Source organism: Oreochromis niloticus, linkage group LG10 (genome assembly GCF_001858045.2).
Source record: "Oreochromis niloticus isolate F11D_XX linkage group LG10, O_niloticus_UMD_NMBU, whole genome shotgun sequence".
NCBI classification, from domain to species: domain Eukaryota; kingdom Metazoa; phylum Chordata; class Actinopteri; order Cichliformes; family Cichlidae; genus Oreochromis; species Oreochromis niloticus.
In genome coordinates this window covers 9,888,357-9,905,426 of record NC_031975.2, presented here as the reverse complement: position 1 = coordinate 9,905,426, position 17,070 = coordinate 9,888,357, and the positions used below count along the sequence as shown (strand labels likewise).

Here is a 17,070-nt window from a genome sequence, read left to right as displayed (position 1 = left end):
TGGAGGCACGTGGCTTGTTCACGCTTTACCTGGAAATTGCGTCATTCCGGATACGCCCACTATCTGACGTGTAGCAATGGGATCGAGATTTGGGGTCAGGATTTCGCGTGGACCAATCACTAAGCAGTGCGTGGAACACGGTGGGCAGGCTCTAGTGTTACTGTGGGACCAGTCGTCAACACGGTGGAAAGTAGTTACCGGAAGCTTAGAGGTGTCTCCTTCATAACAAGAGCACATAACGAGTTCTGCTCCTTTAATCAATAACACCAACTTTATACGATCCCCTTGGGAAATTACAAAACGACAATGATAACAATTTTTAATATATAAATATAAATGTGTTCTTTATTTCCAATTCAATCAACTGTGGGGAAAAACTAAGAACTTGCGCTCGGTCGCTTTACCGTCAGTTTTCGATTGGTTTTCATCCCAAAAGTTAACCGGTTACAGTATACTTGGTTTTAAGTAACTTGACCACAGTTTTTCTCCCGGTCGCGGCTTCAGTGGATCCAATGAGGTGACGCCGCGTTCCGGGCCCGACAACTGAGAACAAGCCGGTGATAAGAGGAACCAAAACTACCGAGTGTGACAACAAAGAACCTCCGAATAAAGATACCAACTGAGAAACTAACCTCAGAACCCGCCTGGAAAAGCACAGTATGTTGGTGCCGTTCACTTTTATTTGTGCCGACTGAAGACTGATTAAATACTAGCGTGGTAGCATTATATTGATAAATGTATGCTTTTATAGAGATGGTTTTGCAGACAGTATACTAGCTAACTGTAGCCTTCAACTTCTGTTAGTGGTCTTCGTATCAACGTATCTTTGCTTTTGTTTAGAGCGTACACTGTTGGTCCAGCTGTGCTTGAGTAGACCGTTTACTGGTGTGTATCTCACCTGGCTCTGTAATGGTCGTGAGCGTGTTATCTTATTGTTAGCCAACACGTATAGTGGTTCGGAAAAGCTAAAAAAAAGCGGTGGCGTATTAATATGTAATAAAATGAAAATGTAAGGCTTTCCGGTGTACATCCGTTTTTCATTCATGTGTCACATCTCGATGGGTGTTAGAAGTTTCTATTCATGTTCCTTTTTGTTTTCTCCCTTTAAAAAAGCACTGTGCAGGTACTCGGCGTGGCTCTGAAGCTGTGGCTTCAGCACACTGTGTTTGATAATGCTATTAATGCCACGTGTTCAGAATAGTCTATACCTAAGTGGGTGGAATCAGGTGCAATACATGTTTTTCATATCCTTAAGCCAAGGTCACCTGGCGAGGACACATTAAAACTTTTTTTTTTGGACAATTGTTTAAAAACCGACACGCAGCAGATAAAACAGGTTTGTTTTATCAAGACATATACTCTAAGCTTGAAAAAAAGTTCAAGAAAAGTATAGGTTAAATGAGCAAAAGAACATCTCAAAGCTTATTTGAGGATACTTGTTGGGACCCGATAGGGTATATATCAGTTCTGCTAATGCCTTTATTTTTACTTAAATGTTTCCTTTTTCTGATTTTTACAGCACATGATGGAGGGTAGAAAGCTGGTGCCGGCTGCTCTCTTCTGTCTTGTTCTGGCAACATTTCCTTCTCACATAGGTGACATAATAATTTAACTTGACTTTTCTTCTGGTACTTATGGTTAATAGTAACCATGGGTTACTGGTAAAAGCAGCACAGTTTGAAACATGGTCTCATTGATGAACACATGCAGTGGAATAGAAAAAGTACACTGTAGGTGTTAGCTGTCTGCTTGCTTTACTAAACAATTGGTCTTTTTGTTTCCAGTGACCGTGGCTGTCATGTCAGTTGACCTGGGCAGCGAGTGGATGAAAATAGCAATAGTTAAACCTGGCGTGCCAATGGAGATTGTTCTAAACAAGTGAGAGCACATTCCCACATAGAGAAAATGGCAGCATCGCGTTCCTTATTTCTTTTATATGCTCAAAAATAGAAGAAAAGCATGCATTGCTACCATTGTATGTATTGTCTTTTCCATCAGGGAGTCGAGGAGGAAAACACCCACAGTTGTATGTCTCAAGGAGAACGAGAGACTTTTTGGAGACAGTGCAATGGGAGTAGTAAGACTTCTTCTAAAATTTCCAGAATTGACTTAATCTACTAAATCACAACTGCATATTCAGATATTGCCATGTATGCTGTTTCCACGCTTTGTACCACATTTCAGTCTGTCAAGAACCCCAAAAGTGTTTATAGACATCTCCAAAGCCTCCTGGGTAAAAAGCATGAGAACCTCCAGGTGGCACTCTACCAGAAACGTTTTCCTGAACACCATCTGCAGGAGGACCCAGTGAGAGGCACTGTCCACTTTAAAAACTCAGAGTAAGCCTCTTTGTGTGCTACCTTGTTTTTATTTAATTTTTATTTATTCACTATACATTCACGCATATTCATATTACAAAACTTGTATACACTAGGAAAAGATGTACAGTAAAGAACCAAAGGTGTGCTATTGTGTGCTAACAGATTGGCTTCACAGCTTTGACATTGATTCTTGGATCTCTGGAACTTCACTGGTCAATGCCATTCCTCCAGAAATTATTACCAGATTTTGTGTTTTGTTGTTGAGAGTTCTGCCTAACACATCAGTCCATAATTTTACAGATGTTATTAATCGATTATTACCATAAACACAACACTCTCTTAGTCAGGCTCACCTAAGTGCATTATGTTTCTGTCAGAGAAATGCAGTACACACCAGAGGAGCTCTTGGGTATGGTCCTTAATTACTCTCGTGGACTGGCTCAGGACTTTGCAGGTTAGTTTGCTTGATGCAGATGATGTATCATTGTGAGGCATGTTCACATATGTTCAGGAAATATTAAAAAAAACCAACAAACATTCTCTTCGATTCACAGAACAGACAATCAAAGATGCAGTGATCACTGTCCCAGCCTTTTTCAACCAGGCAGAGCGCAGGGCAGTCCTGCATGCTGCACACATTGCAGGTCTAAAGGTCCTTCAGCTCATCAATGACAACACGGCCGTGGCTTTGAACTATGGGGTCTTCAGGAGGAAAGATATTGACAGCACAGCTAAGGTAAAGGTTCAAGCTTTATACCCAAATACAGGCATTAACTCTCATACAACCAACACATTTTACATACATGGAGTACCAACTGGCGATCTCTGCGGACACTGCAAATAAAAAATCGTAATCATCAGCTACTCTTCGAGTAGATCTTCCTGCATTCAGCAACTGGCGTTTTCCTCGCTTGCAGAAAGATCCTTGTTGCTCAGATTGGAGCTTGTATTGTGTCCTGATCATGCCAGTATCGCCTCTCATGCTTTAGCTTTCAGGTACACTAGATTTAGCAACATCTCCAATTTTATGACAACTTCCAGTCTGGAAAATTCCCTTTCCATTTGATTTGATTTCATTTATTTCATAAAACTTTACTAATCTCAGAAAAAGTCTGACTACAGGGCTGATTGATCAGAGGTGATATTTGATGTTGTTTAAAAATGTGATGAGTGATTTAAAAACTGCTGAAAGCCTGATCTCGTTCCCTTCCAGCATGTGATGTTTTATGATATGGGCTCTGGCAGCACCACTGCCACAATCGTTACCTATCAGACTGTCAAAACCAAGGAGTCCGGGACTCAGCCCCAGTTACAGATCCGAGGTGTTGGGTGAGTCCATTGATCCATGCAGTGGCACTGCCACTGACAGAGATGCAGCTATTAGAGTTGATTCTGATAATGGTCGAATAAGAAAAAAACATGGATATACCTAAACTAAAGGACTTTGGAACTAGAATAGAATAAACCTTTATTATTCCACGGATGAGAAATTTCAGTGTTACACAGCTCTTCTAACAAGGGAAATATAAAATATAAAAAGAAGACACAAAATGGTCCTCTATACATAAGCAACTGAAGTTTGTATATACAGGTAACAATGTACAGAAATATGTATAGAAAAATTGTACGGAGATATGTATAAAATGTACAGTGGTCATCTTGCTCACTAGCTTGTTTGTTCAAAGGATGTTAAACTGTGTTATAAACTACCTGCTTAAAATTAAATTCAGAGATTATGAAATATTTTTTGTTGGCTCTCCTATTCTATAAGCCTGATCACAGCCTAAGTTGCGGCTATAACAAGAATGCCAAATGCAGACACGAAACTTTCCTCTTATTTTATTATCTTAACAAAGATACACGTTCTGTGTACAGTCCAGTAAGCTATCTGGGTATAGTTTTTGACTGTATACTGTATGTGAAATACCGCATTCATACTTCTGATTATTTGACTTCCACTTAATTTTAATAACCACCTGTTTATTTGGCATCAGTGGGAAGTTTTTTCTTCCCCATGACCTTAAAGTGCTTGCTCACAGGGATTCATCTGATTGTTGAGGTTTTCTGTGATATTATAGGGTCTTTACCTTACAAAGTCCAAAGACATGGATGAGTGAGTTTGGTGTCGAAGTATAGAGTAGGTATGGCTGTTACTTACCTGCTGCATGGAAACAGGACAGTCCTGTTTCTATTGTACGTCTCTGATTTCCAGTATATCTGCCATCTGCAGAAGTTCTCTGACACCACAGTGGCATGAGTTGGAATACAGGGAGCTGGTGAGGAGCTTTGCGGTGTAGTCTGGTGTAATCACTGCAGAAATCACTTCCTTCTGAATGTCAGTAATACAAAAGACACAGTGGTTGACTTCTGGAGGAAAAACAAAAACCTCTAAGCCTGTTAACAACATGGGCGAAAAGGCTGAAAGCATCAATAACTGCAAGTACTAGGCCATTTACTTGAACGGGACACTGGACTGAAGGACAAACAGTGATGCTGTGTACAAGAAGGGCATGAGCAGACTCTACTTTAGTTTTTATTATATCTATCTGGACCTCGTGTGGTTTTATGATCTTGGCACAGGTGACCACCACACACTGGTGGACTTCACACTGGTGGACTTCAGTGAAAGAAGCTGGCTTTGTTACTATTATTTCTTTTGACAGTGCCCAGAGCTCTTCATTAAGCAGTTAGGAATTGCTTCAATTGCTGCATGATAAACAAGCAAACGCATTTGCTTGTTTATCATGTTGTAGCTGTTACTAGAAAAACTAGAAAGGGTTTTGTATTTGTTGGTCAGTATTAAAACCATTAAATTGTAATTTGCTCTAAAAAAAAAAAATAACTGCCCACTTTACATCCATCCAGACTAAAGTGTGCAAATGTGTTCTAACTTAAGGTTTGATCGGGGCTTGGGGGGCTTTGAGATGGACCTGCGACTTCGTGACCACCTGGCCAGACTGTTCAATGAGCAGAAGAAGAGCAAGAAAGATGTGCGGGAAAATCATCGGGCTATGGCCAAGCTTCTCAAAGAGGCTCAGAGGCTCAAGACTGTGCTGAGTGCAAATGTAGACTTCATGGCCCAGGTCAGTCCAGAGACAGGAACTTCAAGCACTCACTTCATCTTACCGGTTGTGTATCTCATTGTAATGTGTTGTAGCTAAAGTCACTGTGATAAACTGCAACACATGGAAGGGCTTTGCCAGAATCTCAAAATCTGAAATCCACACTGCACTCTTAAACTCACAGAAATCTTGCACTTTCTTACTTTATCTTTTTGGGGTTTTTTTGTTTTTTTTTAATTACCCAGGTGGAAGGTTTGATGGATGACATTGACTTCAAAGCTAAGGTGACCAGGAGTGACTTTGAAGAACTGTGTGCTGATCTGTTTGAAAGAGTGCCTCAGCCCGTGCAGGATGCCCTGACTGCTGCAGAGATGAAACTGGTCAGTATGCTCAACGTGACAGGATGTGGACGGATTTGGCTCCAAACATCGGATACAACGACCGAATTAGAAGTTCTGTCATCACCAGACTATTAGACGTTTTATGATGTTTTATGTTTGTGACAACAGGAGGATATTGAGCAGGTGATTTTAGTAGGAGGCTCCACTCGTGTGCCAAAGGTTCAGGAAGTGCTCCTTAAAGCTGTGGGCAAGTAAGTGTTGTCCATAGAGATGTTTCCATCATTCTCACAATTTTAATTTTCCAAACTATACTAAGTTTGTTTTCTCTATGTGCAGAGAGGAACTGGGGAAGAACATCAATGCAGATGAGGCAGCAGCCATGGGTGCAGTGTACCAGGCCGCTGCTCTGAGCAAGGCTTTTAAGGTCAAACCTTTCTTGGTTCGAGATGCAGCTGTTTTCCCCATTCAGGTCAGCATTCAGGTCCTTCGCTGCCTCAAACTGAGTGCATCATGAGTACAATCATACTTTATTGAGCTTTGATTAGTCTGATTAGAGTAATGGGAAATCCTGAGTAAAATCCATGTCAACACTGACTGCATGACATGTCATTGTATTAGGTGGAGTTTACCCGGGAGGTTGAGGAGGAGGAAGGTGTCAAAACCTTGAAACATAACAAACGCATCCTGTTCCAGAGGATGGCAACCTACCCCCAGCGCAAGGTCATTACATTCAACCGTTACAACGATGACTTTGTTTTCAACATCAACTACGGTGACCTCAGCTTCCTCAGTCAGGAAGACCTCAGGTTGGAACTGATTGAAAAATACTCAGAAATGAGGTTCATTTTAACAGTTTATGGCAAAACCCCATAAAAAGAAGATATTTAAATGTATTTCATCCCATCACTGTGTGCCCTCACGCTTTAATTGGATGTAAGTGTAAGGCAAAGCCGTGTGCTTCTTGCTCGTGTGTCACAGGGTGTTCGGCTCTCTGAACCTGACCACAGTCAAGCTGTCTGGAGTGGGGAGTAGTTTTCAGAAGCATGCAGATGCAGAGTCGAAAGGAATCAAAGCCCACTTCAACATGGATGAAAGTGGGGTGCTTCTGCTAGACCGGGTCAGTTAAACTAACATGAGCTGCTTCACAACAGTCACTTATTCAAGTTCTGCTTTCTCCTCCTGGCAGAGTTTCAACAAAGCATTTCCCTACTGTACTATCATTTGCAACTACTATTAAAAGAAGATAACTGTGCATGTGGATTTCTTTTTTTAATCTTTGGCTGTAATGTTGGTAGTTAGGATTGATGAATTTCAAGCCAAAACATTGGACTCCAAATGTGAAATCCAAACATGGGAGGATTGACATGCCATGCTCACATAACAGCTTTCAGTGTTAATGGAAAAACTTTTCAAACACTTTTGTGTGATATTTAAGCAAAACAATGTTTAAAAAATGTCATTTTCATACACAGGTGGAGTCTGTCTTTGAGACCGTGGTAGAGGAGAAAGAGGAGGAATCAACATTAACTAGTAGGTTTCTTGCAAACACGAGCCAGTGCTTGAATCCATTCTCAACTCATACTGCTAACATGAGGGGACTAACCCCAGACTGATATCTTATGATGAAACTTTGACTGCAGCCAGACATCCAGTTAAAGCTGACACAAGCATCTGACACTGTTACATAAAAAGCTCTCTACTACAAAGTAGCAAAATGTAGCTTGACAGAGAAGTTAAATTGTTGGATTCTTGCTGATGTTTAGCACATAAGTTGATTAAGGCTCTGTGCCCTTTACTTTCTGCTTCCTCCCTTATTTGCTCATTATGCTGATGCGATAGCTGGTATTTAGTCACAGCTCGGACTCTTGGTGTCAGTGACAGTAACTGTTCAAAATTATTAGCTCTAAGACCAGCTTTATCAGTTGCAGTCATGGCAGAGGAGTTTATGCACTCTAACAGCCAGGTCATTTTTAATTAAAAAGTTGATCATCTTAAATATTTTTGATGGTAAGATAAAAATGAATACGTTTACTTTTATTAAATGACCTAAAGTCTGTTATAGAATAACTGAAAACACCTGAACCCCTGTTCCTTGGTTACTCACTGCTCTTGTCCATCATTAACTCCTTTTTTTACACTCACTTATGTTTCACTGCTTCTGTTATGCAGCACACAGGAAGTTCTGCCTGTTTTGATTAATTTGACATCGTATGTACTTTTGCGATGGCCTATATTGTAGAAAGTGTGAGTTGTCGTATTTAACTGAGGGAACGATTTGCTGTCTTCCAGAACTCGGTAACACCATTTCCACTTTGTTTGGAGGAGGATCGTCAGAACCTGCTCCAAATGTAACTGAACCTGTTCAGGTAACGTCACCTATCAAAAGCAACGCATGCTGGTCTAGGAATTTTGGTACCTTCTTGCCAAGTGTGATTTAACTTTACCATTATATAAAGAACATAAATGGTTGTCCAGCACTGAGCAAAGGGTCAGCATGGCATTGCCCCTTGATTTGTTGTGTCTAGGACGAGGAGGAAGTACCTCCAGAATCTGGGAAGGACAGCAAGGATGAGGACGGCAAGGATGAGAATCACAAAGACAAGGCTACCAACGAGAAACCCAATGATTCAGAGAAAAATTCAAGCGAAGACAAAAACCAAGAAAAAGCCAAAGAGGCAGGAAGCACAGCTGAGGCCAAGGTAAGAGCTCCGTTTATAATACTCTGTGAAATGCCTCGGTCTGAATTCAAATGCTGACATTTATCTGCCTGTGCACCTTTTTAAAATTTTGTGTAGTGTTTGGTGAAAATGTATATTCATGAGAGATTAGCCTTCACAAAGCTGTTATTGATATTACCCATCTGTCTCCCGGCAAAGGAGGAAAAAGACGGAGACAAATCTGTAAACACTGAGGTGGAGAAGAAGGCCAGACCTCAGAAAAAGAGCAAAATCTCTGAAGAAATCACACTGGAACTCCTTATCAATGACATCGTTGACCCCACGGCCGATGACCTGACATCCTCTAAGAAAAAGTACAGCTTGATTTTCATTTATTTTCTGTTTTGGTTTCCTGGTTTTATCAGCTAAAGGAGTCTTTGTGTGGTTTCAGACTGCAGGATTTGACAGACCGAGATCTGGCCAAACAGGAACGAGAGAAAACACTCAACAGCTTGGAAGCTTTTATATTTGAGACACAGGTAAACAAAATGAACATCCTGTGTGTACCTGTTTATGTTTATTTATTGCAAGTGTTTTCTATCTGATATTCACACAGAAATGCCCCAGCTCTCCCTGGCTGTCACCCGGGAACTTTGATTCCAAACTTTTTTGTGTTAGGGAATGGCAGCATGGAGGCTGAAAGCTGTTAGCTTTAGGACCTACTGAGCTAAGTCCGGAAGGGCCTGAAGAAAGCTCGCTGGGAGTGATGATGTAGTTCATGGGCTGATGGTTTTGCTTCTGCTGTTGAGAACATCACTCTCTAGACTGGGAGGCAGGCAGCAGTGGTGGTGGTGAAGAGCTGGTTAGTGGTGAGGTGAATGGCTTGTTAATAAGCAGGGTTTGAGTGCAGGGGTGTGGCTATGAAACTCTGAGGCTGGCGAGTTGTAAGCAGCCAGGACGCAGAAAGCCTGTTCTAATTACTGGAGCCTCATTTGAAAGAAGGCCAGCTGCAGAAGCAGACAGCCACGACTGAGTGACTGTGGTAAAGGGTTGTGGCGAGGAACTGTTAGTGAATTAGTGACGGAGCACCAGCAGTTTGCAGAGATGTGAAAAAATGAGCTGGAGGCAACAGGTGAATAATAATAATACCTTTTATTTATAGGCACCTTTAAAGACTAGGGCTGCCACAATTAGTCGACTAGTCACAATTACGTTGGCTATCAAAATTGTCGACGACTAATTTAATAGTCGACACATTGTTTGAAGCATTGTAAGATCTTGATCCGGCCCAACGTATCGCAGAATTCATAGCGCGGCCCAGACAATTCCAGTAGTGGTGTGCGATACTGCATATTTTCGTATCGATCCGATACCAAGTAAATACGGGCCAGTATCGCCAATACGATACTTTTCAATAAATAAGGTGGATGCGTCGCTGAATCTCAATTAATTTTCATGACCTTAAGTGTTTTTTGTAATGTTTCGTTTTTTATTATTAAATAGTTAAAACCCAGAACATAATTGGGACAAAGTTTGTAATAAATAGAAAATGCTTATAGAAAATGAATATTATCTTTTTTCTTTTTTTTTTTAGAAATAGAAATAATATGTAATATAAAAAATATGTAATATTTAAACAACAACTCCCAAAGCGTCTAAGTCACGTCACGTGACGGCCCAACATCTAAACATAAGAGAGGGAAGGGGGAGCAAAGAGTGCCTGCTCTGCGCTGACACGGGAGTGGCGAGCCCAGTGACCTGGCTGTTTCGTCTTTGCCGAAACCAAAGCATTGCAAACAAGAGCGGAACTTAAAGTAAAGAATCAGTCTCAACAGGCTAGTATCGATCCGATACCTATGCCGACTTGGTATCGATATTTGGATCAATTTGGATTGATCCGCCCACCAGTACTAGCCTTCAGATATGCCGTCTGCTCCTTGCTATCTAAAATATAACAGGACACTGGCGTAAATTCTCGATCATCTCACACTTCTGTTTAATCAGTTTTCCGTTCGACGTTTATTCAGCTGTGTGAAAACTATAACTTTAATCTCAGCCAAACCGATTTACTCACAAACAAATAAAACACTGAAAAAAGCCAAACAATAACATTTTTAGGTTATCTAAGTGACTTATATATCATGTTTAACCCTAGCCCCGTCTAGCTATCGAGCTGGTGGGCAACAGACGTCTCCAAAAACGTCGGAGCATTTTTGCAAATATGTGATGTCTCATTTAAAGCCAAAGGATGTGGCCCCTAAATTTGGACACAACGGGGGTGTCCAAATTCATAAGATGCATCCTCCTGAGGCCTATTACATCACAGCGATGTGACGAAGGCTGTCCAAATTCGTAGACTCCTCCAACAGAGTCAAGGCTTGCTGGAGCCGGGGAGAACAGCGGACTCCTGGCACATCATTTTCAGACCCCCGTGGTCTTTCGCTACACAGGTTAAACATGATATATAAGTCAGCCAAACAATAACTTTAAAATGTTATTGTTTGGCTTTTTTTCAGTGTTTTATTTGTTCCTGAGTAAATTGGTTAAAGTTAGATTAAAGTTATAGTTTTCACACAGCTGGATAAATCTCAAACAGAAAAGTGATTAAACAAAAATGTGAGATGGTAGAGAATTTACTCCAGTGTCCTGTTATATTTTAGATAGCAAGGAGCAGACGGCTGAGTTTATTAAATTCCACTGCAAATTTCATTAAAAGTTTAATAAACTTTCATCTTGTCTTCATTTTTAGTTAGCACATACCTTAAACACTTCAAGCTGTAAGCTGATGATAGTTATATAAGAGCAGATGCATGCTGGTGCAATAAGCTGTACGTTTTATGTGCAATTGATGATCTGATTAGTCGACTAATCGCAAAAATAAGGCAACTAGTCAACTATCAAAATAATCGTTTGTGGTAGCCTTATTAAAGACCCTCAAGGTCACCTTACAACAAAATGAAAACATAAGGTAAACAAAAACTAAAAAAAAAAGAAGTTAAACAAGGTAAAAAAAATAAAAAAAAAAACTAAGACGGTGTCATGATGAAGCATATAGATGGGTTTTAAGATGCCAAGCAGAGTGCTGTTGTGTCTTTTGAGATGTGTAGGTGATGGCTGACGGTGGTAAAGCTTGAGTGCGGGGCCGCTCTTACAGCAACAGGGATAAAAGAATGAAGACAAATTCCTCTTACTATTTTGGCAATAACTGCTGGGGGCAGGAGCATAGCAGGATGCTAATTCTTTGCCCCACTTCTTCCTTGCAACCCATGCAGAAGGAACATAGCCACCATCCCAGGAGAATGTTGAGAATTTTGAAACTCCTCGGATGCTGCGTCCACTGAGTCCATTCTGGGCAGAGTGTACAGTCATTAGGTGGAGTGTGAGGAGTGAGAGCTCAAATACAGGACATGAACACAGGCAGGCAGAATTATAATCTATAGAAACAACACAGTGGGTCCACATGAACCGACATTCAGACAAAGGACAAGGGGACTCTAAATACATATAACGTGTGACAACAGGGGAGAGGGACATACGGCTGACAGGGAAGCAAAACTAAAAGTAAAGCACAAGGAACAGTCACTCTTAAAAATAAAGCATTAAGTGAGAAAACAGACACATGCATGAATGTACACAGGAGGTTGTTTCAAGTTTCTGTATTCACCCTAAAGCAGGGGTGTCAGACTCATTTTACATGGTGGGCCACATGCAACCCACTTTGATCTTTAGCTGGCCGGACCAGTGAAACTCGTCACTGTCAGTGTAAAGAAGTTACATGTTTAATTGTTTTTCTGCATAATGAAGAAAAAGCTGCTGTGACAAAGGAAGAAACCTGCCAGCATGAAAAAGTTCTGGTAGCTCATTGCCCAGAGGGTGTCCAGCTTTGTTTTGTTTTTTAAACTGTAGTTGTGAAGAAAAACTTGAAATTTCTATACCGGTAGTCTGTTTTTCACAAAGTTAGAGAGACAAAGCTTTTGCAAGCAGTGTTTCACAAATTATGCCAAATTGGCATCCTAAGGTCTTCCTTTGCTGCTGGTTCAGTGAATTTTGGTCTGAGAATGATGAAACCCGCAGTTTCAGAATCTGTGAGATGTCAGCTTACAGCACTGGTAAACAGACATATGCTTCGTGTTTACGTCTTTTTATGGAATCTCCTGCTCTTTAATCGTTTGCTGTTTCACCTGTTTGGTGGTTGTTGAAATGGTTTCGTTGCTGAGATTCTGAAGTTTCTGTGGATACCACACGTCTATATTTAAATATATAGAGATATGGTGCATTCCATTAAACCTAATGTTCTCCATCTTGCCCCCAGTACTGGGTAGCATTGAGTTTCAATAAGTTAATTGTTTATTGCTCAATTACTTTGTGTAGTGTGAATGGCCATATGGGAAGTTTTAATCATTAGGAAAAACTGTAAATACAGTTACAAGTCCATTTGTGTCTGTGTGCGGTGAGCACAGATCACGCAAGTTAGGAATTCCCAATGACTTCAAGCGCACATTCAGGCCTATGAAGACTCACTTAGACACTCAGGCACTCAGTATCTTTGACATGCAACCAGATGCTGCTCATTCAATGTCTTTGCTTGTTTCTTCACTTTTTCCCAACACGCTTGCATTTAAATCTGGCTCCCCGTCTCTCTATGTACCTGGCTGGTACTACTGTACTTGCTGTCTTCAGAATGATCATACCATTCACATAATAGTATGATCCCAGTCTGACTTTGAGTGTGACTGGGAGCATGGTGTGTCCATCAAAATAAAGTCCCACCCCCACCTGCATGGATTCTCAGCAGACCTAAAGACTTGTATACCAGCAATTAATAACTGACATATGAAACTATGTGGCACCCGGGCTGTACGTTTGACACCCCTGCTCTGAAGCAACCGGGAACTAGGACTAGAATGAAAATTTAAAAGTTAAAAACAAATATACAACAAAATAAGAAATTAAATCCCTTTTCCCCATGTAAGGGTTCAGTATGCTCTTTTTCCAGGACAAGCTGTACCAGGAGGATTACCAGCAGGTGGTAACCGAGGAGGAGCAGGAACAGATCTCAGCCAAGCTGAAAGAGGTGTCTGAGTGGATGGATGAGGATGGCTATGCTGCCACCACCAAACAGCTGAGAGAAAAACTCTTTCAGCTGAAGAGCCTGTGCAAGGACATGTTTTTCAGGGTGGAGGAACGACGCAAGTGGCCGGAGCACCTGGCCCGCCTGGAAAGCCTGCTCAATAGCTCCAGTTTCTTCTTAAAGTAAGTGGTTAGAAGGAAGGAAATGTAAAGTTAGTCATGAGCCAGTCGTTGACCAAGTTTTTGTTCTCTCAAAGGAGTGCGAGGCTGATCCCAGAAGATGATCAGATCTTTACTGACGTCGAGCTAAACATGCTAGAAAAAGTCATCAACGAAACAATGGTAGGTGGTGACTATATTATGTTTCCGCACTATTCTCACATGATCAGTTTGAATATTAGATTTCCCATAATGCATTGCCACACTGGTTTTATTTAGCTTTTTCTTGGCTAAAAGCCTGTGTATCTGAAAATCCAGGGTTTCTTGCCAAGACTTCACATGCCTGTTCACACAGGCTGAATATGTCACTATGTTTATAACTGAGCTTCGTGTGTGAACTCATCTCTGCTTACTTTAGATGTGGAAGAACGAGACGACAGCAGAGCAGGAAAAACGCTCTCCAAAAGAGCGACCGGTCTTGTTGTCCAAAGACATCGAGTCCAAACGGACTCTTCTTGAGCGAGAGGTCAACTACTTGTTTAACAAGGCCAAGTTTGCCAAGCCTAAACCCAAAGCCAAAAACGGTACAAGCACAGATAAAAGCAGCAAGGCTAACAGCACAGCTGAAGAAAATGTCAGCCCTCCTATAGAGGAAAGCACAGACACAAAGAGTGGTGGGTCAAACAGAAAAACACACATTCTTTCCCCATTATTCTGATATACTAATTAGAAGTGTATTAAAAGAACTTCATTATACCTTTTTTTGTGTTAAATTTAGATACAGAAAGTTCAGAGGAGAAACCATCTGATGAAACCCCATCCACTGAGAGTACTCTCGACAGCCAATCACAACCTAAAGAAGAAACCGCAACTACAGGTTTGTACACCACGCCTGTTAATTAGTATTAGTTAATGGAGCCAATTAATGGTTTGACAATCTTACTGCTTCCATAGAAACTGGAAGTCAAAGTAGCAGTCAGATCCTGCTAATCAAATGTAGTTGATGATCCACCTGTGACCACATGTATACAAGCTTTGACCGTTTGTTGTCAGAATGTGCTGATATAGTCGACTAGCCGACTAATCGTTGGTAACCAGACGTACTAGTCGTTTAGTCTAATTGTTTTACATTGTAATTGGCACCCAATGTTGGTAAATGGTAGCATCCTAATCGTTGGTGAGAAACACCATCAATCCATTAATCTGCGCCTGATCTTTTTATAAATGTTATCGTTGCTAGTCCTTTTAAAAGTGAACAAATGAGATAGAGACGAGCAGCAGAAATTTGGATCGTCTTTTCCTTAGCGATAGAATAAGGAGTCCAGTCATTTCGGAGGGGCTCAAAGTACAGCCCCTATTTGTCCACATAGAAAGAACCAAGCTGAGGTGGGCGTCTCCCGAGTAGGGAGTTCCGGCTGGATGTGTTCTACCGGGAGGAGGACCCGGGGTAGATTTGGGAGATTTGGTGAGACTATATCTATTGGCTGGGTTGGGAACACCTCCGACAGACTTCAACACCTAAAAATATAATTTCACTCACTCACCACTGTATCTCTCGCTTGCAGAGAGAACATAGTCATAGTGGAGCTTTTACTGTTTTACATATTTATGGCTCAGATCTCTGTCCTTTTTTCCAGGAAAACTGGAGAGAACCCAACCTGAAAACCACATAGAGGATGAATTATAACAGCTGGAACTGTAGAAGGAAAAGATATTTATTGACAGTGTCTAAATGTTCAGCTTCTCTCTCAGACTTTTTTTTTTTTTTGTCTCGTTGACTCATTTGTTGAACCTCTGGACACACGGTGAATAGGAACTGGACATTTTTCTGCTCCTTGTCTCCACTTGAGTGTTTCATCTTCATGGATTCTATGAACGAGAAGTAGTTTCACATAAATCAAGCCCCAGACTGCATTCTTCCTGAGAAAAATGGCTTTTCATATCCACCACCATTATCTTATCAATCCTAATCCAGAGGGAGCTGTTTGGCTAGTTTTACAACATCTTTAATAACAATATTTGACGTTTTAAGTTGGTGGATATACATACCAAGTTAGTGCAGCACTTAACAGTTTTGGTCACAGTCACAGTGGATACAGTGTTCTTGTTTTTGCACCAACCCATAATTCCTTTGGCCCTATAAATTGCTGTTAAAAGTGTCATCTAGTATATTAAGCATATGTAAAACTATAAGAATGAAAAACGTGTTAATTTATTGAAACTTTAACTACACATAATGTAGAGGAAGCGCCAATGTTTTTCAGCTAAAATTCTGAATCCAATGTTACCAGAAACATCCAGTGTAATGTTCAGAGGGTGAGACCCTGCCCTCCAGGGACAACGCTCTTATATTTTTTAAAAAACATTTTTCCTAACATTCTGCAACTCAATGGACATTTTATTTATTGGTAAATGTTCCAACATTAACATGTTATCCACCAGCAGCACTTACAGACATTCACATGGTAGTGTCCTTTATGTGGCCCTTAGTTTTGATAGTGGACTGCCCCCATGTGTGCAGACAAAACAAGATAAATACTGAGCTCCCAAATGGTGATGATTTAACAGTTCAACAGTGTGTTCACACATCTGCCTCCTGCTGTCGTGATATGGCTGGATTTCAAAGACGTTTTCTACTGATGCTAATAAAGCTTTTGACAAGTGCTTGAATGTTGTTTCATGATGCCAGTCACACTGAGTGCTTTCAGAGTCTTCATATAAGCTGCTAGTAGAAGTGTTTAGTTTTTTTGTTTACTGGGACATAACAGTGTGGTACACATGTTTGCACCACTTTTCCTGTTAGAACACGGGGGTAAGGGGTTTGGGTCTGCTATATCCTTCTCTGTACTCTGAATGATGCAAAAGAAATCAGGGTGGAACCAAGAATAAAATTTGGAATGGGAGATGGAAACGATTCCTGTATTCCTAAACTGTTAATAAAAAATATTTTTGTTTGTAATTTTAAGACACTTTGAAGAGTAATGTATATGTTCCTCAGTTTTTGCAAGTGTTGAACTGCATAGTCCCTGATTTACCATACTGTGTGTGTTTAATATCTGTACCTTTACAACTAAATTAAGGAAAATATTTTAAAAGTGGCTTGGTTTGTAATTATTGAGGCCGTTCATTCAAAAACTGAAACAGTGAAAAGTGACATGAATCTTGCTGTCATTAGGATTATTATATTACGAACTGAGGCTGGCTGAGGGGTTTAAGAATATATATAAATCACCCCTGGTGGCCAGAAATCCCAGGGCAGTTTTTTGTTCCAGTTCCACACTTTGTGGGGAAAAAAAAAAAAATGGCATTGCATAAAGAATGACCCACACAAATACCAGGACAGTAAATGAAATTCACCAGATGTTGGAGGTGTCTGAGGATAATTCTCTCCAGGATCTTTATCAGGTGGGAAACTGACCACAGGTCAGGTTTGTAGCTCTGATTTATTGAAACCACATAG

The 17,070-nt window shown here is 40.7% G+C and overlaps 1 protein-coding gene across 1 annotated transcript; it reads left to right on the top strand.

The window, feature by feature from the left end:
• Positions 1-263: 263 nt before the first annotated feature.
• hyou1 (hypoxia up-regulated 1) lies at positions 264-16,575 on the top strand. The gene is made up of 24 exons (XM_005453901.4): positions 264-657; positions 1,520-1,595; positions 1,785-1,878; positions 1,999-2,077; positions 2,185-2,339; positions 2,699-2,775; positions 2,876-3,057; positions 3,535-3,650; positions 5,218-5,404; positions 5,629-5,763; positions 5,893-5,975; positions 6,061-6,193; positions 6,343-6,530; positions 6,703-6,841; positions 7,197-7,254; positions 8,014-8,090; positions 8,250-8,423; positions 8,601-8,755; positions 8,833-8,920; positions 13,378-13,634; positions 13,709-13,793; positions 14,029-14,284; positions 14,389-14,487; positions 15,248-16,575. Exons 2-24 carry the CDS (start codon positions 1,523-1,525, stop codon positions 15,295-15,297), a joined length of 2,940 nt encoding a protein of 979 aa, XP_005453958.1. The 5' UTR covers positions 264-657; positions 1,520-1,522; the 3' UTR covers positions 15,298-16,575.
• Positions 16,576-17,070: the final 495 nt, after the last annotated feature.